Consider the following 23127-nt stretch of genomic DNA (forward strand, 5'->3'; position numbering starts at 1 on the left):
TATATGATTCGAACAGGTTCCCAAGGACACTTTATAGCCAAAGCAGGACAACCAGTTACCGCGTAGGATTCGAGATAACCGACGAGCCTGGCCTGTCAATTATCGAGCTTTTGGACGTCGAATCATCATGTTGTCCCTCTAAGAAGATGAAGCATCGTTTCAACGGGCCAGTCTGCCTTTTAGGAGAGGCGGACAGGTCCGTTAGTCATTGCTCGATCGGCCCGATACTCATTCAGGGTATTACCATGTCGGAAGTAAGAACCTCGCATCGTGTCACCGTGCCACGTCCACTTCTTCCAGCACTTTATACGAAATATCACCGTTATGCGCACACTACCGATAACAAGTTAACAAAAATAACCCATTCCAACCAAGTCATCACGATTAAAAAAAACTTCGGTAGCCATAAAACAGGAATGGACAAAAGTAAAGAGAAGCTCTTCTGGTTCTCAAAAAATTATCGAACGTAAATTATTGAAAACGTTTCAATTAATAGATAAGAACGGTAAGGAACGTTTTATCGCACGCTTCTCGAACTGGGACCAGTTCCAATGTCGCGATCTCGCTCGTAGCACGCATGCGAATCCATTTGCATAACATACAACGCATATAACATAACGAGATCGAATTAACTGTACGTGTAAACGATGCCGTATTTGATCTGATTTGTCGTCATATTCCGAAATCTATGATCTCTGAATTTCAGGAGGTATTAAGGTTATGCTCGTTGCCGATTGTTTTCGAGGAAGTTGACTTAGGTCAAATTAATTGTGAGTTATAAGTTCAAGCATGAACTAATGTGATCTTGAACAACTCACTCGATTAAATTACTGATTGAAGAATCTTGCTGTGTTCGTACAAGAAAACATTTCTATATTTGCATTTGTTTGCTATTGCTGGTGTACAGAATGGTGAATATTTAATGTCTTTTATTAGATTCTGCGCAAAGTTACAATATCCGCGTGTTAAGACTGTGACGATCTTCGAGTTACAAAAAGACAACTTTTGGCAACATATTCCGCTCTATTGTTCACGGTTTCGGAACTTCTGTCGGAGAACGATATCTTTCCAGAACAAAAAAGATCACTTTTGCTTCCAAAATTAAAACCATCCAAAAATAATTGACGAAATTTTACGCAACGTATGGATCAATGTGCAATACCTTAATTAACACTCGACTAAATTTAATAAATGATACGCGTGCTATAAAATCAAACTTCAGAGATGATATTTCCTATGCACGAACCTAATATAACGCAGACTTAGAGTCAGACCGCATGATCTCAATCTCACGGCCTGGAACGTCGGAAATCGTGCGGAGGTCCAGTCTTTACCTAATCACGATACATCGTCGAGTATCAACGGCTAACCGGGACACGGGTTCCGTGGTGGAAACTTCGCCCACGGTCTCCGCACCGGAGGGGATACGAACAGTTTGTTCCCAGGTGAAGGTAATCATATTCCGCGTTCCACGGTAATGGTGAACGAACGCAGCCTCCGGGCTCTAACGGAACCTCTGGCACCAGGCACCCCATTTCACCGGACCTGTGGGTGCATCTACCTGCACCTTATACTCAAACCAAACTCCTATGTTGTTGCAATTATCGCGCGAACAGCTGTTATCCGGGATAGAGGAGATCATTCCTTGATCGTTATCAGCCTGTTGTTTCTAACTGCGGTTTCTAACTGTCCTCTCCGTGCCCTCTCGATCTACTTCTAAATTTCCTGGTTAGCCTCAAATTTATCTGTACTTGGGCGCCTTATCGAACCACAATTTCTATCAGCTCGATAAGAGAATTCTCCTACTTTAAAAGAGCATTTTTTGCTCTTACTATCGACTACTACTTATTATCGAATTTGAATTAGCGTAATGAATAAGCTTTTTATACGGAAGTGATATAATCTTATTGTTTGCTGTATCAGTAAATGCTGTATGTGTCAGTAAATTACAGCGAACAATATGTTACTTACGAGGAGCACGAACTTCAAAGTTTCATTTTTGAATCTTAAGAAATTATTGTAACATTAAAATCTGGCACATTCACAAGAGACCAATTATGCAGCTAACGATGCGTTATTTAGAAACAACAAAAAATGTAATGAAAGAAAATTTCAAACTCCTAATGAGGAGCTCCAGTATGGAGCTCCATTCAATAATGTTCCACATATAGTGAATGACTTCTTAAAGAACCTGATCTAGTGATCCTAATTCGAATAATTGCCCATGACTCGCTAATTCCATCAGCGTTCCTATTTAAAAAATCACTTGCTTCTCACTATTGGAACGTGATTACGCTTATTTAGTTGTCAGGTACTCATCTGTATCCGTATCGCTTCGTGAAATCGGGTTTTCGGTTGCAGCACGGCCGTATCGAGAGCGTAAGTGAAATTAGTCGCGGTTCGGCGAGTGTGGCTGCAACCGGGTCCTGCAAGAAGGAAAGTAACGCGACTCGCGACGAATGAGGGTGAATCGACGCGAATGTCGATCTTACGACGAAAGGGAAGTAGACAAGACAGTGGGGAAAAAGGGGAACGATGCTATGAAAGAGAAAGAACGATCGGCCGGTGAAACGAGGTGTGCGCTCGCATTTTCATTCACGACGTGTCATCGTGTGGGCGTGCCGTTTCTAGCCTGTTAGAGCGTAACGGCGTCTACCTTGTCGTCTGTGTTAACAAACATACGAGCACGTTTAGCTAAGAATGCGATAATAGGACAATGGGACGTGAATTCATTGAATTTCGAAGAAAATAGGCGCGAGTAGAAAGTGGCGGCCCTTTTAATTTTACGGAATTTCGGTGGCTAGCATACATATCGTTGCGACGTGTCAAACAATTCCTCCTTTTCTTTGTGTACGCGTACGCCGAAGAGTTGTAAGCATTACTGAAATAATTTGTATGATCCCTGCTTTCACGCTTCTGTCAATCGATTATTCATTGAAAATCCGATAGCCAAATTTCTACGTCAACTACAAAACTGTATAATATTAACATATTTACGATTCAACAAAATCTATAAATATTTACATATAACATTCATAAGAATCAATTATTGAGTTTCTCATAACGTTATTAAAATGTTGATGCTCATTTAGAGAAAGGTAGAGTAAAGAGTACACTGAACCACATATGGGTCAACGGACTATGCACTTGTTAAAGAAGTTCTGTCACAATACATTTGTCCAACTGTTGAATTTTCATCGACAACCACTCAATACAAACCGCAAAAGCCTAACCCCCTTCCACTTCAACACTCGACAGTGCGTCTGCATTTATTCACCGATGAATACTTCGGCAAGGGATCGAGACGCTCGTCAATGCATGTTCATACCCATTCACCGAATTCCTTGGTTCAATGGGCCGTATCCTGAATACGCAATGACACGCAGCTTTTGCCGGCTCGTGAGGAACCAGGATTTTCGCATCTAGCCTCTGACGGTTGACTCCCTCGGTCGTTCGTTGCATATGCAAGGGAAAAAAAAGATTAGAGGAAATCCATCCAGCAACGACGAGGATTCATTACGATACTTGCAAGATGTAATTTACAGCGTCGTTAACGAGCAGGCACGAGCTTAGGTGTCACGAGTCGCGTTCCTTCCTCGCTTCCATCCTTTATTTTTCTCTGTCTCGCTCGTTCGATCAACAATGAAATTCCAGCGGAGGGAGTACGTAGACGACGAGAAAAGATGAAGTCGAAGACTTAAAAAGAGAAACTACCCACGCTCTTTTATCTCGGTGGCCCTTTGTATTAAGCCGCTGTCGCAACTGGTATGCGCCGGCTTCACCAAAGTCCACCTTCTCTTCCTGTCAATTCTTCCTTTTGTTCCTTCTCTCTTGCTTCGTTCTCCCTTCGATCCCTCTCTCTTTTCCTCTTTTTTCTCTCTTTAAATGGTTAGTCCTGTGAAACGCGTTCCTAACATACGTAATTCGTTCTTCATGCCGGCTCTTATCACATTCGTCGTTCGTTGACTCCGGATGATGAAATACTGAATCTTCTCTGACCTCTTGCTAAATCTTCGCAATTAATTCGCAATGTAAATTTTTATAGATTATTCAGCTGCGATATTATCGATTTCGTATCTTTATTTTTGTATCTTTCGCAGCGCAAAGATCTGCAAAATACATCAAACGAGTTCCAATATTTCGTTAACATATTCTTCGATTCCAGTATATCGTTAAATTCTCATCTTTATCCTTGAATTTGTTAAACTTTAACCAGTTAACAGTATGTAAATTGTTCAAAACTTATGTTTTACCCAAACGTATAAATTTGATCAGACTTTTGCTGAATATTATGCGAATCTCAACAGCTCCACGACAAATTCTTCGACTTTAATACATCACCGGATCTTCATCTTTAATTTCAAATTTGATATTTTTCTCGTAAAATTTTTCCATTATCTACGTCATCTCTAACGAAATTCAAGCAATTAAAATTCATACGAAACACTGTACTACGTCATTCGGACACCCAAGTACTATATCTTCTACAATTTCTTATTTTTTTATTGAATCGATTTTGATTCCAATGCACTCCCGATTTTTCATGGTTATCCTTGAACTTGCCCTTGAATTTCACGAGAAATTCCTGCACACATCACCGTGAAAAGACAGCCGGAAATCACGCGAATCCAAACACGCATTCCCACGCACCCACATCTCGTAAATTCACGCCCCACGTACACACGTGAAAGGGACTTGGTATTTAGTAATGTGAATCGGTTTCACTGGCAACATACAAGTCGTTCCTCGTGTTCGTGAATTTTCACGTCTCGGCTGACACCGAAATACGCGTGCTTATTCATCCGTCAGCCTGATCTGCATACCACGCCGATGTATCGCGAGAACTAGCCGGTCGAAGTGCGAAGGTATGCGATTGGCTCGCTTCCAAGCACGTCCAGCTGTCACTGGACGACAGTTACACTAGAATGCCACGTGACAGGATAAATATGACCTTAACATTCAGCGGAGAAAAACGAACAATGGCTTATTACATTTTGCTGTTGGTACACGGTCGAGTTCATAAGAACGAAGAAACGCGATCGACTAATGTGCCAAGGTATAATACTTCTAACCGACGTCTGTTTACGGAAATCGCTCTTCACTGAATGCTTGAAAGAAATTGGAAGAATGACAGCATCTTCTTTATAGACATGCCGTGAAAAGAAATGTTTAAGGATGTTGAGTAATCCATTGGTTCGAACAGTAGTACACGTACACTTTTGGATTGTGTAATGCGAGAAAATAATGGTCTTTAAATATCATAAATTTGAGAAATTCATGAATGTACTAATTCTTTACTTTCTAATATTCATAGTTTTCCCTGTTTTTTTAATTCTATATTATTTACGTGTGCTTTGTGATAACTCTCTATAATTTTGAATGTAAGTTATACAATTTATGAAATAATTATTTTATGCTTATATATAGAATAAAGATTGTGGCATTTTTAGCTGTATATTTTATCAGATATATAGTAAACTTTCAAACGTAATAAATTTATATTCTAAAGAATAAAAAAAATTCAATGAAATAAAAATAATATACACAATAATAGCAATAAAAAAAGAAAAATTTCTTCGTTCGAATTAAAACAATCAAACTTTATAGAAAAATATATTCAACTTTCGTTATATATTTTCGAATTAAACTTAAGTTTCAAACTTATGCTTCGTAGTATAAAGAATATCAAAAAGAATAAGAAACGTTATTCAAGAAGTTAGACACCCGAATAGAACAGATGTAGCTAACAATACTTCTTTCGTGGTTTCAGGAAACGGAAAAAGACTGCCGACATGTCGGCCTTGAACGCCGGGCCTTGTCGACCCGGGATTATACTCTGTTTGGCTGTTCTACTGGCATCGCAATCCAATTCTGGTAAGTTTTTAAGTGAATCCACTAGGAAAATTTTTTCACAAAAGAACCCGCTCGCTCCACAAGACTTTTATCTTCCCTTTCGTCTTGCTTCAACCAACTGCATGTACACGCTCAACGCGTCGGAACGTAACTCATTTGGCGGGGAACAAGTGTACGTGAGATGACACGAAAAGGAAGTCCTCACGAGGAAGAACGCTGACTTTCTTCGATCAGACTTTCCATTCTTCACGCGTTCATTTAAAAAGATAGAATAATATCGGTAATACGCGATTATACGATTACGGTGATTTTTTGATTAAAAATTGTATTAACGTCACTATAAAAATTTTTAGATATCGTACGAAGAGCGTACAAATAGCAGTTCAGAGAATAGCTGCTTCTAAAGAAAAACATTACAGTTGCACTATATTTGGATCATAATGAGTTAAAACAATTCAATAAATAATTGTTACTTATTATTTACGTTACAATTAATTATATAAAAAATAGTAATAAAGGTAGTATTAATATAAAATTAAAAAAATACTATCCGACAAAGCGATGTATCCAGATAACCAAACTAAACACCTTCTGATAAATTTTCAAAGCACATCGGATAAATAACATTGTCGAAAAATAACAAGATACAAAAGAAAAGTTTCTCACGGTTGAATTTTGCCCGACATTCAACTTACACAAACACGCAAGGATAGAATTAATTCTTCGTCGACCATCAGCCCGATCGAATCTCTCCTTAATCTTCTTTTTCCAAACCACCGCTATGACTAACCCAACCAGGCAATCTCTGAATGAACAAGCCAGGCTCCGCCAGGACATCGAACCTATCTTTGTCCTCCCTTTCCCTTCGAGGAGAGAATAGTCTTACCTCATAATGCTCACCTCTGGCATCAAGCAAGTCGAGGGCCCCAGGGTGCTTTCCCATGGACCTGGCACACCATATTCGTTCTTCGACGGCACTCGGGTCGTCCCAGTGCGGCCACTCTTCTCCATCACAAGAGCCATGCTTTCTTCGGGGATATCGTATACGTTCTCTTCCGTTTACGTCGAGCCGGTTTCGAATTACGTATATACGCAGACTATCTCTGACCGCGCCTGCTATTCACGTTCAACGATAGATCGAACGTGGTCGACTGACAGATTCGATCGGGGACCGATTAGTCATCTCTGCCTTGTGGCCATGATGCCGTTGCTGCATCAGAAATCATTCCAAAAGGCAAGCAGGCAGAGACCACTTTCACCTGCATCAGGGTTACGTCACGTGAAACTCAAGGTCAAGTTCGTGGGAAAATACACAGTGTTACGTCGGTAAATTTATCTACTTCATTTGGCCCTGTACCAATGTTGAATTAAAATTGGTTCAGATTAATGATTGGAGAAATAAATCGATTTTATTTGCTATCTTTTTTCGTTATTCGCGTACTCATGCTAAATCTATAGAGGCCTGTTTCAATGAACGATCAAATGCTGACAATCTGGTTTTGACAATCTTCGTATCTCTTAGTTTGCTAGATTACTCGTTTCGCTGATACTCCAGATCAATCACTACATTTTTTTAGAGGTCATTGTTGGGTGATTACCTAGTCATCAATAAGATAGGCAATATACTCAAGATTCTTACGAAAGACAAGTTTATAAACGCATGTGCGTGTACTAACTTTCTCAAAATTAGTCTAAGATCATACAACCGAGTTAATTACGCTGTGTTCAAGAGCTAGACAGCTAAGATCACAATCTCGTCGACTAAAACACAAAATCCGTGGTAAGAAAGTCAGTAAAGAGAGTACTCTAAGAGCTGTTAATCCTCGAAATTATACCCGGACAAAATTATTACATAATTGAATTATGTATGTTCTATACTATTATATCCAACACTATTACAAAGAGAGATATAAACTCGAACCTGTAATATCTGTGTGCGTCAGAATCTTCTATTTCTTCCGTGTTTGATCAATTTTAATTTCACTGACAAACAACTATCGGAATACAGAATTAACATTCGTCACTTCCTGAATTGGATCTCTGTTACGTCGATTTTCATTCTGTGCATTCAACTACCTTAATAGACACCTGTATCGAATTCTAATCAAGCGCATCGCACTTGATTCAGAATTTCTATTAACCTTCTCACAAGGGTTGTTGCAACATCTGATCAATCGATACATCTTCCGGTTTCACTCGAACGGTAAAAACGGATGGTAAAAAAATACGAACAACCGCGATCACTTGCTGGATCTTAGTCATCCTTCCCGCGATCCATCAACGCCACGATTCAGCATCGATCCTGTTTCCCGTCGCAACGCGTAGCCATCGGGAATCATTCTCGGAACAGCGTGTTACTTCGAACGCAGCGACGTGCAAAAACGTTGCATCGTCAATGAGAACTCATTAGAGATGCAACGTTTTTGCCTCGAACCTGCCACTCCTCCACCCCACCGACAATTGGCTGGTTCGACGAACAGCAGGTGTGGACAAATGGTCGTGGGGAGCGATTGAATTCCCCACGACTCCGTACATTTCTCTCTCTCTCTCTCTCTCTCTCTCTTTCTCTCCCTCTGTTTCTCTTTCCTCTCGCGATTCTTCCTTTTTTCAACTAGATCACTGGGTGATACTGTCCCTCGTGCGCACCTATCGTCGCCGTTTTTGCCACAGCTTCCCTTTCGAGCGAGCGAGCATCCATCGAGATCGACGCGTTCTTCGATCCGATTCGATCCAACCAGCCGACGTGGTTTTCTTCCATTAAATCGGCGCGTTTGAGGGGCGTTTGCGGGGCGTTTGCATTCGAGAAAAAGGTCGATATTCTCGACGTATCGCCATCACCATGAAACGTCCCTTTGACAAAAAGCCACGAGTTTCGTTAACTCCTGGTTGGCCTCGGATATTCAAAGAAATCTTCTTGTCTTTCCATTCCGAACGACAATTTCGTTGAAATTATCCCCATCCTCGAGGGATTCGCCTCGATCGTTTCAAAACGAGACCGCGTGGAAAGACATTTTGTACGTATCTCGAGTAGCAAATAAGAAAAAGTTTGAATTCAATGAACCGAATCCAGTTCCCAGTGTAATTCATCGACCGCACGAGTAAGCCGTGATCATCGATCCTCGATCGATTCGACGTCTCTGATTGACGACGCGTTGGACGAGCGAGCTCGAAAAAAGTTGACAGGAAAGTGATATCCGTGTCGTAACCGGGAACGAGATTTCGAAATCCTCGCGGAAACGATCTGTGGAACGTGGAGGAGGGAAGAAGAGAAAAATGCGTGTCGTTGCTACACAGCTGCACGAATAGCGGTTCCTGTACTTGCCTGCATTCACGTGATGCTGTGAATTCTGGTCAAACCTGTAGGTCCCGAAGAGATGGCTTCACGGATGTCACTGACCGCGTACCTCACCACGTTGCCCACTTACGGTCCATGTCGCCGCACCTGACCCTCGTTCCATATTTATGCCTTAATGCCGGCCAAAGTGTCGTTATCTTCGAGTATCACTCAACCGTCGGACCATGCACGACTTCTCTTCGACAGCTCTCGAACCATTCGTCCGACGTTTCCTGAAAATATTATCGAATAATTTAGTTGCTTCAGCGAATGCGACGTCATTCTTGGAATGTCTGTTACGTGAAAGAGTTATCTCATCGTAATGTTAGCGTAATTGCTCGATTTTTTAGTTTGCTAGATTTTTTAGATTTATTCAGTTCTATCGATAAATAGAAAATTTCTTGGTTATGGTTTTGTTAAGTTTGGTAGTTAACTTGTAATAGGGATGAGATAAGTTAGAAGGATAGAAGAAATTGAACCACAATTTGGTATTAAAAGAAATCTCAAGGTTTCTTTCGTTTAACTCCCACGGTAACAAAGAGATAACTGTGAACGACTACGGAATTAACAAGGGGAATGCAAAATCTTCAAACTTTACACATTACTAGATTTCCATTCTATTTATAAAAATACTGCATTGTAAGGATAGATAATTAATATACTTCATGTTTGTATTATTTTTAATTTTATTATTCACTCCTGTAATAAATAATCGAAGTTATTATTTTCGTTCCGTTGAGTTACTTAAACTCATAATTCAGTCTCGGAGTGCGACAGATAAAAATGAAATTTACTTAACATCGATTCATCTGTACAAACGTCTAACAGTAATAACTTTCCGGCTAATAATAACAAAATCGATTTTACATCCTTGCCGTTGGACACGGATATCTTTAATTAAAATCAGAGTAATTTCAAGACTCTTGGTCTTGGTCGTGTACATTTGCCAGATAAATAACACGCCGGTATCAAACATGCTCGGGCAAACACATTCGGTTTATTTGCCTCCTGAGGAGGGTCTCGGCGCCTGTTTGAGGATACATCTATCTTTCCTCGTTATCGCGGTAATTAATTGCTACCCTACTGGCTAGCAGCAAGTATTCGAATCTTAAACGCGATTCGAAATACCGAGAGAAAAGGAAAAGGTTCCGAGGTTGTTCACGCGTTTCGAACGGCGAATTCGAACGTCACTTAAAATTCGGGACGTGTAAAAGAGCGGTAAAGTAAACGTAGCGGTCAACCGTCATTAACAAGAGTACACGCACGCTGCGCTTGTACAAACACTCCTGCATAATTAGCTGGTTTTCCAAACGCCTTATTTTTCTTCTGGTACACGAGGGTTACATAATTCTTGTCGAGAATTCGTTGCCCCGGTAAAGAAAAGGGCATCGATCTGAATTAACCGTAGAAAGACCAGTCAAGGTATGTTGACCTATTAACGTTGGGATTTCTTCGGAATAACCACAACAATTAATCATTTTATTATAGAAATTTCAGTTGATTCACAACGGTGCATGTTTTAGGATTCCAATTCCCATAAAATAAAAAGTTAAAAGCATTTATATGTTGTATCTGGTAGCAGAGGTGCGAGGAATCTTGACGATAAAGTACCGCTCATAGTAAATTCTTCATTTTATTACACTGTTAAAAAGCCAACAACTGAGTGATTCTCACGAAGCTGAGTGATGTTTTATTTAAAATAATTGCATGTGATTCTTTGACGATTATTCCAACGGTATAAAAAGCAAACTTTAGTATTTCTGGCGTTAAAAACATCCGCCTACCGCGATAATTTCATTCCAATTACTATTTTCATTACCGCCATGAAAACTCTGTAACAACATAGCTTCAAGGTTTCTATATACCGTTCCCTATACACCCTCTCTATCGCGCCAGAGCATCGTCCCAACAAACGTTTACTTTCCTCTACTCTATTTGCGAACCACGGCTCCTTATCGTTGTCGTTTACGATCATCGTCACGGGCGTGAAAACACATTTCAAGACGGAAGTAACTCCTAAACGGGGAACAAGAACAAATGATGGAACAGCCCGGTTTTACTATACCGGTCCGAAGGATCCTCTTGGAAACTGGCAGGACTGAGAAAAGGGTTCCTTGTGACTGGTACGTCCTAACAGGTTCCCATATTTTCCGTCTTCGTTCATTCCTTCGCTTGATTCTCCTTTTATCCTCCTCAGCTCCTTTCTTCGCTACCTTACCGGAGGTGATGAGGTCAGCGGCGGTCATTCGACAAAAGGTATGGTATAACGGAACGCGTGGGTGCAACTTCGTCGTGACACGGATTAAATGATCGTATTAATTTCTCTCTGCCTCTGGCACGGGTCCTGGAATTCGAGGCTCCTCTCCTGGGAAACGGTCTTCGTGCTTTAAACGCGTGACACCGGACCTTTCTGCGAATTTGCCTAGTTGAACGTGACGCGCACAGGCTCACTAAAGTATTCGAACAGTTACGGGTACATTTTATGAATATATTATGCGCGCTGTAGGTAACATTTGAAATTTCATCAACGTTGTTACGGGACTCGATTATGATGATTATATTGGTAAAGTTTGGAACATATTATCGGAAAATGTACTTTGCAGTCGATCATATCGAATCTTCCGAGATTTTTCAATTTTGTTGAAATGCTTTCTTGAAATACCGTCCTTTACAGATCACAAATGATAGCTTACACTTCGTTTCAGCTCAATCAAACAATCACATATTATTTACGATGAAGCGAAACCAATATTTCGTTCTGAATGGATTGAAACCATCGCTATAGCAAATCCTATGCCTCCATTAATAAAACATTATAAATCATTTCCTTTGAAGTTATTATCTCTAAGAAAACTTGTTTGCTAATAACTAAACGATGTTTCGAAGATAAAGAATAATACGTAAAACAGGAACCGATGAATCGATAGATTTACAAGCAGAAGAGCTTCCGAATCTTACGAAAATACGTTTTCATCTTTGTTTTCTGAAGTAACCAACGACGATGAACATCTGCATTCAGTAACCACAGCTGTGCCATCGTTCATAACAGAACCGCAAGAAGAAGTTGCACTTGCTACCAGTTATTCCTCTAGCCACCTGTCTTCGAATCTCATTCTCGTTTTACCGTAGCTTGGCGATATTGTAAGCGGCAATAAACTCGATTGAAAATAGGAGATAATTTATAATTGTCCTCGAAACAGCCCCGTTGCTGCGAGCGAACGTTCGCGATATTACGCCAGAACCGGTTAGTCAACTTCTCTTAATGCAACACGCTCGATACCAATGACATTGACATTGAATGTCGGAAGAGCACAAGTAGTGATACTTTCCGACCCATTAGGGAAGCTTTAATTTCTCACGTAAACGCTAACGACGATAGTCATTCGTCATCATTTGCCATTCGTACAATTTATCGTCGCGTGCGAAGAGCTTGTGTATGTTAATGTTAGAAAGTATCGTTCTAAACATGGGATAATGAACAAGTTAATCGAGCCTCTTTGCGAAAAATGGTAAACATAAATGCTAGAAATTGAAAATTATTAATCATGTTGATTTACGCGAGATTGCTAGATGATTTTTCACTGTTTTTGTAGCTTCTGTTGAGAGAAGAGCTTCCTTCTATGGACGACCTAATTATTCAGGCATTAGTGGGTATTTGATAAACGAGTAGCACACTGATGATTAATGAAACTCGCTAGTTAACCTAATCGTAGAACTTATCCTAACCTAACCATAAATATCAACTCTTCCATAATAAAGTGATTACCTACTTAAGGAAAATATTAGATCTCATCAGAAGGATGCAATAATTATGTATAAAATGCACATCAATGTACCGCCAAAAAGTTTGGCTTCACTTTTATCATCTCCGATTTATGGGAAGAATATGAAGCACAAAATATATTGTAGAATATAGTTCGCTATTTCATGTTCCTTTTCTACTGCGTTATCATGTCCAGCTTTTATTTTAGTACAAACAGTAACATTTCATTACTCTTTCGTTTCCCATTTGAAATTTTCTTAATTCAATAAATCTTCAAAATCGTAATGAACCATAATGAACTTTCCAGAATCGTAACTTTATACATCATCCAAATGTCAACCAACAAACCAAATACTACCGACAAAATACTAATGACAGAAAGTTACGAAGTTCTCGGTCTTCCAGTCAAAGAGTCTGTTCGTAATAGAGCTTTTCATCTGACGCAACAAGGGTTGCAATTACTTCATTGTGTTTTTCATCTTCCATCGCCATGAAGAGAAATCCCCATGGCGGTTGCGGTGCAGAGTAACCGCGACCTTGGGAGACACGTAGTGCAGAATTTCGTGCACGCGATACGCGCCGGGAAGCAGAAAGCCAGGTGCTCATCAGAGCGTGTGCGGTTGATGGTAATGAACTTTCGCGAGGCAAGGCCGCCGGGATGATTTCATAACGCGCGCGCAATGCCTTTGCTCTCGCTCGCCTGACCAACCTCCACAAACTCTCTCTCTGTCTCTATCTCTGTCTCTGTCTCTCTCTCTCTCTCTCTCTCTGGCTCTCTCCTCTTTTCCTCTTCCGAGACCGCAACAGCTCGTTGTACGAGCCGTTGAACACACGCTCGACCGAGAGGGAAAGAGAATCATAAGACTCGGCAATAAAAAGCTCGATCGAAGGAGCGAGTAAGAGCTAAATAACCGGAGAACATTGACTTATATAATGAATCGTGCGTCTCTGAGGATGAATAAGAGCTCGGCCTCGATTACCGTTCCTACGAGAACGTATGAATTTTTTCCTCGCCGCACGAGGCGAGATCGCCATTATTGTTCAGAGATAATTCAAAGGCCGTCTGTTTGTCCTTGGTTAATTACATGCAATGCAATTCCGTGGTCGAAGAACCTGTACGTGGAACGAAACGACCGGAACTTTCCTTCTTCGATAAGCATATGTACTTTGCAAGTATCTCAATTAATTTATATTAGTTTCTTGATCGAACTGTTACATATTAATGATAAATTAATAAATAGAGGCAGCAACGACTTTTTTTTATAGATTACAGATTGAAATGAAATATTATTGTTGTTAGAGTTCATCTTTCCGGGAACAGAAATATCTTTGACAGTCAATAATCCCGTTACTCCGTCAATTTATTCCACTTAATTCGATCGACTCTTTAAATCGATCAGGATCGAACCACTGGACAAACGGGTTACTTTTTTCGATCTTCTGCATGAAAATTGAATACAGAAGAAATTCACAACGAAAAGAACCGGTTCTCCGATATCTTTCGCCCTGCTGAGCGAACAAATTGTTTATCCCAACAATACAAAAACTTTCTTTGTGGCACTTGTCGTCTCTTCGTCCATTTATATGGCCGGATAATGTCAGTAAGCAGAGACAATGTAACGGGTCCTCGACAGACGTTCATCTAGGTTCTTGCAAATGCGGAGAAAAAAACCGGGCACAGTTGCCGTAAATTTGCTCGTTCATCGGTTGTCCGTTCCTGTTGAATGAATACAGAGTGATCCAAGATTGTAATCTCGTGCGACACGCCGACACCTCGATGAAGCCTTACTTGCTGGCAAGGGCCGAACGAGCCGTAATAATTTAGCACGGCCATCGTGCAAGACAAGAATCGTCTCGATGGAGCAACTTATATATAGTATGTATATGTAGATATATATGTATACGCGTAGTACGTGCTGGGTCCGTGTAACGTGGAGGCACGCGGCTGGGATCCGTTCGTGGGACTCGCGACAGAGACACGGATGGCCCTTCCATTCACAGACCACGGTGTGCTTCCCAGTACAATTCAATTCGCTGGAAACCGACGCCTGCTGCACGCTCCGCACAGCGCTGGAATGCTGATTCTCGAATATGCCTTGGCTTGCCGAGCAAAGCACGTAGGATGGAAACGCGAATCTTCTACCGTGGCTGGCCGGGAACACCGTGCGGAAACGCACACGCCGCGCATTTCAACCTCGCGCCTTCGAGTCGCGGATCGACTTCCGATCAAGCGGTCTCCACGTCGTAGTGCTCGTCAGCTGGAATATAGGTTTTTTGGTCGAATCTGGAACGAAATATGATCTGATTCATTGTGAAATAGAAAGGAAAATTTTTGTATAAAGAAAATCATCTGCATTCGTTACGTTCTTTCGGAGTGAGCGCATCTTAACGATGAATGGAATAATGTAATAATAGAGTTTATGGAACATGGAAATTTAAATAAAAATGGATTGAACGAGCATACAATTTCATTCATGTTAGAAAAGTTATACTAATGCAGCAATTGTTTTCTATTTTTTTAGATATATAAGATTTGTAAATGTTTAAAGAACTATTACATCTTTTAGGTCTATTATGTTCTAAAGAAGTTCTAAAATAAATGTCAATGTTTGAAAGGAAGCTTGAAATTAATTTGAATTTCAACGTTTCGAAGATACGTCATATGATCAATATTCAATGAAATATTGTCTGTCGAAGAAAGATTCCACTTCGCACTAATCAGGTCTATTCGACTCCAGTCTCTGAGACGATGGTATTAAAATTTATCAAGGTAGTCGATTTGAAAAAAAGGAGATCGTAATATGAGCCATAAAAGAGTTCGCGAAGCATCTTCAGCGCCATATAATAAATCTGCCAGCACGGTTCGTTCAATGAAGGGATCATGCTGGACATTCGAATCCTTCGCCTCGCAATGCACGTATCCGCGTACGGAGACGTTTTGTGCATTTCAAAGAGTTCCTGGACGGTTTTCAAAGAAAAAAGTACAAGCAGAGACTTTCGAAAAGAGGACGGCGCGTCATTTGCGAATTCGTACATTCTCCACATTCACGTCAGTAGCTTATGAAACAAGTATCTCGAAATCAAAGTACACACACAGAATAGATAGAGAATAGAATCACCATTATTGAAATATTAGAAACATTCGCAGTTGAAAAACTGTATAGCACAAAAATATTCTAATAAAGATTTATAACAATAAATTCTGAAAATATTCTGAAATGTGAAACGATCACAGAAAGAAACAATTATTCCTCTATTCAGCCTATTGTATCTTTATTAATCTCGATACAAATTTTAAGGAATTTAATTTTCAGAAAAACCACCTATCTAATATTAAATAGTAAAATCCTGTATCAAAAGACTTCTGTCTTTCCGTTCTATCTAAAGTCTCTTGCAACTAGTTCCGCCAATAATAGCTTCGTACATTCCAAATTCTTTCGTAACCAATATCCAACTTTCATTCTAAGAAAATCTGGCTTCGTTGAAATTCGCAATAAACGCGAGTCGAAGACGTAAACCGGAAAAAGAGAACATCCTAGAAAGAGAAGATCCTATCGGCGAATAGAGAGGCTTATTGTTCGAGTAGGAAGAATGGCGAGAAGCGATTGTACCTTGCAAAGGGTGGCGTGTCGCGTTTCACAAACAATCGAACTCTCGAGTCGCGCGCGCAGCACTTCAATTCCGAAGAAATTGCGAAAACGACGCCGTGTAAGGCGAACGATAAAGACGAAACGAAAGCGAAAGATAGAGATAGAACGAAGCTTGTGCACGTGCGTTTCTACTATGGATTCGTCGACGGTGAAAACTAGCAAGGATATAAGGATAAACGAATGGCAAAGACAGAGCAAGAGATAGAGTGAAAAAAATAAAAGAATTCTGTATTCCATGCACACTCGGCATACAATTCGTTCGACTGGGGCGAGGGTGTTAACGAGAATTCGCCCACGTACGCTCGCGCCATATGACGCTTTGACTCACTCCGTTGTTAAAGCCCGGCTCACCCTCCGGACAAACGCATCCCGCCGGTAATTACTATGATAAACTGCATGCAGAGACACGACTCGTCTCCCTATGAAATTTCATGGGAAATAGAGTTCCTTAGATTATTTAGCCTCGTACATACGCTATTTCAACGTTGGAATTTCCATAATGAATTCCAGGAAATGAATATTATTTTCGTGCTATGCACAACTCTGTTTATAAGTATTTCCATGCGTCTGGAAAAATTAAGAAAAATCTGAGAAATCATTAAGGAATTATTAAAATGTTTAAAAATTGAAGAGTTCGATACGAGTAGAAAGATATATATTTTGTTAATTTTGATAAATTGATCGATAATTTGAGCGAAATATGTAAATATAGAAACAAAGTTAATATTTGGTACGGGATTTACACACTTTTCCACTAAATCAATTATTTCCTATTTACATGTTTGGCGCGCGTACTATTTATAATTTAAGCGCTGCAAGTATTATCACCTTTGAAATCTTAGAGTATTTTTAATATAGCTCTCAAATCAAAGAACTGTGGGAACTAAGTTGAACTATAAATACAAACTCCTGCTAATAATTTGTGTGAATTATTACGTTTGAATAGGAAATCATTGGATCATATAGTGAGAATATGAAATGAAATGTATATATTTTTCTGTTACAGCGCCTGTATATGACCAGGATAGCACACAAGTAGCAGAATACGATGGAGGTACGTACGCCGTGACGACTTTCATTACTCCTAATCTAATCAATGTACACGCACGTTACCGACGACGTGAGGTTAATTGTAGCTTCTATCGGAGTGGAACAGACAACACGTGCCATTTTAACGATTCAATTCTTTCAATGAATATTAAGAACGTCGTGCACCGTTTTAACCTTCAATATCACATATTCACATAACTCTGTAATGCATATTCTTTAATAGAATGCAATCTTTCATTCTCTTTAAACTAATTAGAAAAATTCAATTATTCTCTTTAAATCCAGTTCAACTCAAAAAATTTAATCTCTATATAAATTTAAAAGAAAAACACAAATAAGTGTTCCAAATAATTTTGTTAATTTACAGCCACAGCTGGATGCTACTATAACTTTCAACACTATGCGGAGGGCGATAGAATCATAACGAACGAGCCATGCCTGAATTGCACGTGTCACAATCGAATGCTGATGTGTTACTTGAGGGTTTGTCCCTTCACCAAGGCGATTGGTCAAGACTGCACGGTTGAAAAACGCCCGGATCAGTGTTGTCCTGTCATCACCTGCCCAGAAGTGCCGGTACAACTGTTGACCTCGACTACTAGCGCGCCAGCAATTTCCGGTTCTACGGCGGTCGGTTTCCACGACAATTATGGATGTAATGTTGACGATCGGTTCTACGCGGATGGTGCCCAATTACCCACCGACCCTCAGAATCCTTGCGAACTCTGCTACTGTATCAGGAATAGGACTACTTGCGTCATGCAGGAGTGTACTTTACGTGTCGCTGGATGCAAGCCTGTTTATCAACCGGGAATTTGTTGTCCTGTCAAATATAATTGCGGTAAGTTTCTTGTAAACGGCATTAAACAGCGAAACATTGTGATAAAAAAAATGTGAATTTTTGTTACACCATGTTACTTGCGTTATGAAAGAAACGTAAGATATCGACAAAATTTTGAAAAGCACTAATCCTCCCAAAGCGTTTTCGTCGACTATGTAAACTATAAACTCTAACTAAGCTTACTTGAAAATTTTCTCCCTTCATTTTTTTTATTTAATTGATACAATAAGATTATTTGTATAGTAAAGATTCGCTAATTGTATTGATCAAGATTAATTTCCGTATATGTTTCATTTGGATTATAACTGTAAATCTTCAACAGAATACGACGAGGAACTCGCCACGACGGTTGAACCAACGCCCGGTCTAATTATGACTACCACGATAGCCCCAGGAGCAACACCGCAGTGCTACCACGAAGGAAAAGTTTACGAGGACGGTGACTTGATCTACTCGACCCAGCCCTGTCAGCATTGCTATTGTTTCCGCGGTGACATCGCATGCGCTGTGCAAGATTGCGGAACACCGATGAAAACTCATGGAAAGAATTGCACAGCCTTGCCACCGCCGGAAGGAGAGTGTTGCCCGACCACGTATCAGTGTGGTAAGAAACAACTTCCTTTATTACACTGCTTAAACGCAGCGAACATTCCAACGTTCGCGAAACTAGTTCTATATAAACGTTCTTTATTGCATAGAAGAAGATGGACATGGTGGATTGGTTACATTACCTAGAGGTGAGGAATCGTCTACCGAGGAGCGCGTTCCAGAAACCACAGCTGCAACTGTGACAACAGCTGAGAAAGAAGCACTGCATCCATCCACAGAAGCAGAAGAGACCTTCCCAGGTTCTGACAACGTCATTCCTCAAGATCACGAAATTGTAACCTCTCAAGCGCCAGTTGAAAACGCGCCATCTACAGAAGAACCCAAAAAAGAAGAAGTTCCTTCTCTGGAAGAAACCGCTGCTCCAGAAACTCCAACAACTCAAAAAGAAACTGAAGATACGGTAGCAGTGACAGAAGCATCTAGCGCAGCACCAAAATTAACCGAATCTCCCGAGGGAGCAAAAGCCGAAGCGACGGAAGCACCATCAGTAGAAGAAAAGGGCGAAGAAGTGGCCACTACACCTGCAGAAGAAACTACTCAAGAAGTCACCGAAATATCAGTTCCAAAAGAAGTACCAGAATCGTCACCAAAACTGGAGACTACACCGCAAGAGGTAACTACGGCAAGAGGGGAAGAAAGACCAGAGGTAGTTACTGAACAAGCAATGCCAGAAGAAACACAAACTGAAAGTAAAGTGCCTGAGGAAGCACAATCCGAATTGCCAAGCGAAGAGAAACCAACGAAAGAAAGTGTGACTGTTTCGGAGAAAGAGCCAAGTGTTACTGAAGAGACAGTACCTACAGAGGAGCATCCAGTGGAGGAAGCTAAGATGCCTACGCAAGCACCAGAGTTTCCAAGCGAAGCACCAGAAGTTCTCAGCGAAGAAAAGGGAACATCTCCAGTTTATGAAGCAGAAGCGACAACAGTTAAAACATTGGGCGAAGGGGAAGTAACTGAAGCAGTCAAAACGACTAAATCTCCTGCCACTGAATCAGAACAGGGACTGTCTACAGAGGCACCCATTGAAGAGAAACCAGAAGAAGCCGCAACGCCTGAGACTGAAATAACAACTGAGAAACCTATTGAAGAGGTTCCAAGCACAGAACAAGCTCCCCAAAAACCTGAGCAAGTTCTCGAAGAAGAAAAGGAGAAACCAATGGAAGTGAGCACGGAGCAATTACCTACAGAAGTGCCTGCAGCGCCGGTAGAACACGGTATAGAAGCAATACCTACAGAAGTTCCAGTGGAACAGAAAACAGAACCACCAATATTTGGACACAAGGTTCCTGAAATGCCTGGTCTGGCTCCCAAGAAGGAAGATATGATTCCTCCTGAAGTACCGGAAACTAGTGAGCATCCAGCTGTAACAGAAGAGTACCACATGGAAGAGGGAACTCCTGTAATTCCAGAACGTGGTCCACCAGGTATCTCGATTACGGAACGTGTACCAGAGAGCAAGGCAGAAGATAAGGATGCAGTAACCGAAATTTACGTTACGGAAGGTTATGTTGACATGAAGCCACCAGAATTCCATGTACCAAGCAGTCTCGTAACTGAAGCACCTGAGCAGAAAGGTTCGTCCATGTATGTACCTACAATTCACGAAACAACAATTGCTCCTAAACAAGAAGCTGTTCCTATAGAAGAAGGAACTACAGTGGAAGCGCAATTGCCCGAAGAAACGCCTTCGTCCACTTCGATTGCGCCAGAGAAGGCTATAGAAGGTGTTCCTCCGGCTACGGAAGCTGGTGAAGTTCCGGGTGAAGAGAAAGAGGTAGCAGAAGCTGCTGCGAAAGGCACTGAATCTAGCCCTGCAACAGAGATTTCAACATCAGCCCCGGAAATTCCAGAGGAAGTACCACAAGAAACTGAAAGACCTAGTTTGCCAGATGAACAAAGTACGGAGACATCGTCTTCCGAAGTTTCACCGACAAAAGAGTCTTCTGAAGAACAAGAGTTACCGACAAAGGGACTGACTATTGAAGAATCTGGAGAAACCTCTTCCGAAGAAGTGAACGATTCAAGTGAAGAAATTACTGCTTCCAAAGAGAAACCGGCTGAAGAAGCCGAGAAAGCACCTCAAGAACACGTATTTGAAATATCGGTTCCAACTCCAGCTATAACAGAAGAATATCCAACTGAGCAACCAGCCATCGAAGAGCAAACCGTAGAAACTGAGAAAATAAGTACAGAAGTCAACGCAGTTCCGGAGGAGAAACCTGCTACAGAACAAGAAGAACAAGGTACTGTTGCGCCGGAAGAAGCTTTGCCAAGCGAAAAGCCTGGTATAATTTCGGGAGCTCCTGAAGAACAGGCTACTGAGAAACCAATTACTGAAGAGGAATCTCCAGTTACTAAGGAAGCTGAGGACAAAACAATAAGTATAACACAAATACCCCCCAGCGAGGGTGAGCGACCTGAAGCAAGTGAAAAACCTGTCGTTGAAGAAATGCCAAAAGAAGCAACGATTTCAGAACTCGAAGGTTCACCAGTAACTCAGGAAACGACGGAGGCTGGAGAACCAACGGAAGGCACTCTAACAGTTACAGGTCACCCAACCATGGAGCCAGAAGAACAGAAAACAGAAGCACCAGAGGTTAGTGAACAACCAGCTATTCAACAAACTGAAGCACCGATAACCAAAGAAACATCATCGGAAGGAATAGTGCAAGAAGAACAAAAAACGGAGCAGCCAACGAAGGAAGAGGGTCCAACTGAAGGACCAGTGACTCCATCTTCGACAGAGGAATCAATGACTGAAGAATTAGCAAAGGAAGGAACACAAATTCCTATAGAGGCGCATCAGCCAACTAAACCTCCTATTACTGAACGTAAAGAAGATGAAATGGGTGCAGAAAAGTTGCCTGAGCTGGAAAAAGGCGTTCAGAAGCCATCTCTTGAAGAAGAGAAGCCAACTGGAAAGCCTGTAGAAGAAGAAGAAACTGCTGTGGCAGGAGAAGCTCAAATAACTGAAAAACCCCTTGAAGATCATAAACCTGTTGAGAAACAACCAATCGAGGGATCCGCAGAAGGAGAACAACCAGCGGAAGAAGAGAAACCAACTGAAGAATCTGTTGAACAAAAACCTGAAGAAGAAGAGAAGACAAGTGAAGAAAAACCAGAGGAAGAAGGAAAGACAGTGGAAGAGGAGAAACCAACTGAAGGACCTGCTTTAGAGAAAAAACCATCTGAAGACAACGTTGCAGAGGAGAAACCAACCGAAGGTCCTATTGCAGAGGAAACATCAACTGAAGGACCTGCTGCAGGAGAGAAACCAACTGAAGGACCTGTTGCAGAGGAAAAACCAACTGAAGAAGCTGTTGTCGAGGAGAAACCAACTGAAGGTCCCGTTGCAGAGGAAGTACCAACTGAAGGACCTGTTGCAGAGGAAAAACCAACTGAAGAGCCTGTTGCAGAGGAAAAATCAACCGAAGGGCCTGTTGCAGAGGAAAAGCCAACTGAAGGACCTGTTGCAGAAGAAAAACCAACTGAAGGACCTGCTGTACAGGAAAAACCAACTGAAGAGCCTGTTGCAGAGGAAAAATCAACCGAAGGGCTTGTTGCAGAAGAAAAACCAACTGAAGAGCCTGCTGTAGAAGAAAAACCAACTGAAGAGCGTGTTGCAGAGGGAAAACACACTGAAGCACCTGCTACAGAAGAGAAACCAACTGAAGGACCTGCTGTAGAGGAGAAACCAACTGAAGGACTTGTTGCAGAGGAAAAACCAACTGAAGGGGCTGTTGCAGAGGAGAAACCATCTGAAGCGCCTGTTGCAGAGGAGAAACCAACTGAAGGACCTGCGGTAGAGGAAATACCAACTGAAGGGCCTGTTGCGGAGGAGAAACCAACTGAAGGTCCTGGTGTAGAGGAGAAACCAACTGAAGGACCTGTTTCAGAGGAAAAACCAACTGAAGGGGCTGTTGCAGAGGAGAAACCATCTGAAGCGCCTGTTGCAGAGGAGAAACCAACTGAAGGACCTGCTGTAGAAGAAAAACCAGCTGAAGGACCTGCTGCAGAGGAGAAACCA

The 23127-nt window shown here is 41.2% G+C and overlaps 1 protein-coding gene across 10 annotated transcripts in view; it reads left to right on the plus strand.

The window, feature by feature from the left end:
- LOC100746973 (titin) overlaps nt 1–23127 on the plus strand; it is a 61771-nt gene that overhangs the window by 27754 nt on the left and 10890 nt on the right. For 7 of the 10 annotated variants that reach the window (XM_033320777.1, XM_033320780.1, XM_033320779.1 and 4 more), the window contains 6 exons: nt 5771–5874; nt 17607–17654; nt 18018–18491; nt 18814–19095; nt 19190–22461; nt 22762–22954. In XM_033320777.1, the coding sequence (XP_033176668.1) occupies nt 5793–5874; nt 17607–17654; nt 18018–18491; nt 18814–19095; nt 19190–22461; nt 22762–22954 (4351 nt within the window). In that variant the 5' untranslated portion in view covers nt 5771–5792. The remainder of the gene's footprint in view (nt 1–5770; nt 5875–17606; nt 17655–18017; nt 18492–18813; nt 19096–19189; nt 22462–22761; nt 22955–23127) is intronic. The other 3 variants (XM_033320776.1, XM_033320775.1, XM_033320782.1) reach the window with 3 other exon arrangements.

This window comes from Bombus impatiens, unplaced genomic scaffold (genome assembly GCF_000188095.3).
Source record: "Bombus impatiens unplaced genomic scaffold, BIMP_2.2 scf_0346, whole genome shotgun sequence".
Taxonomy (NCBI): Eukaryota; Metazoa; Arthropoda; class Insecta; order Hymenoptera; family Apidae; genus Bombus; species Bombus impatiens.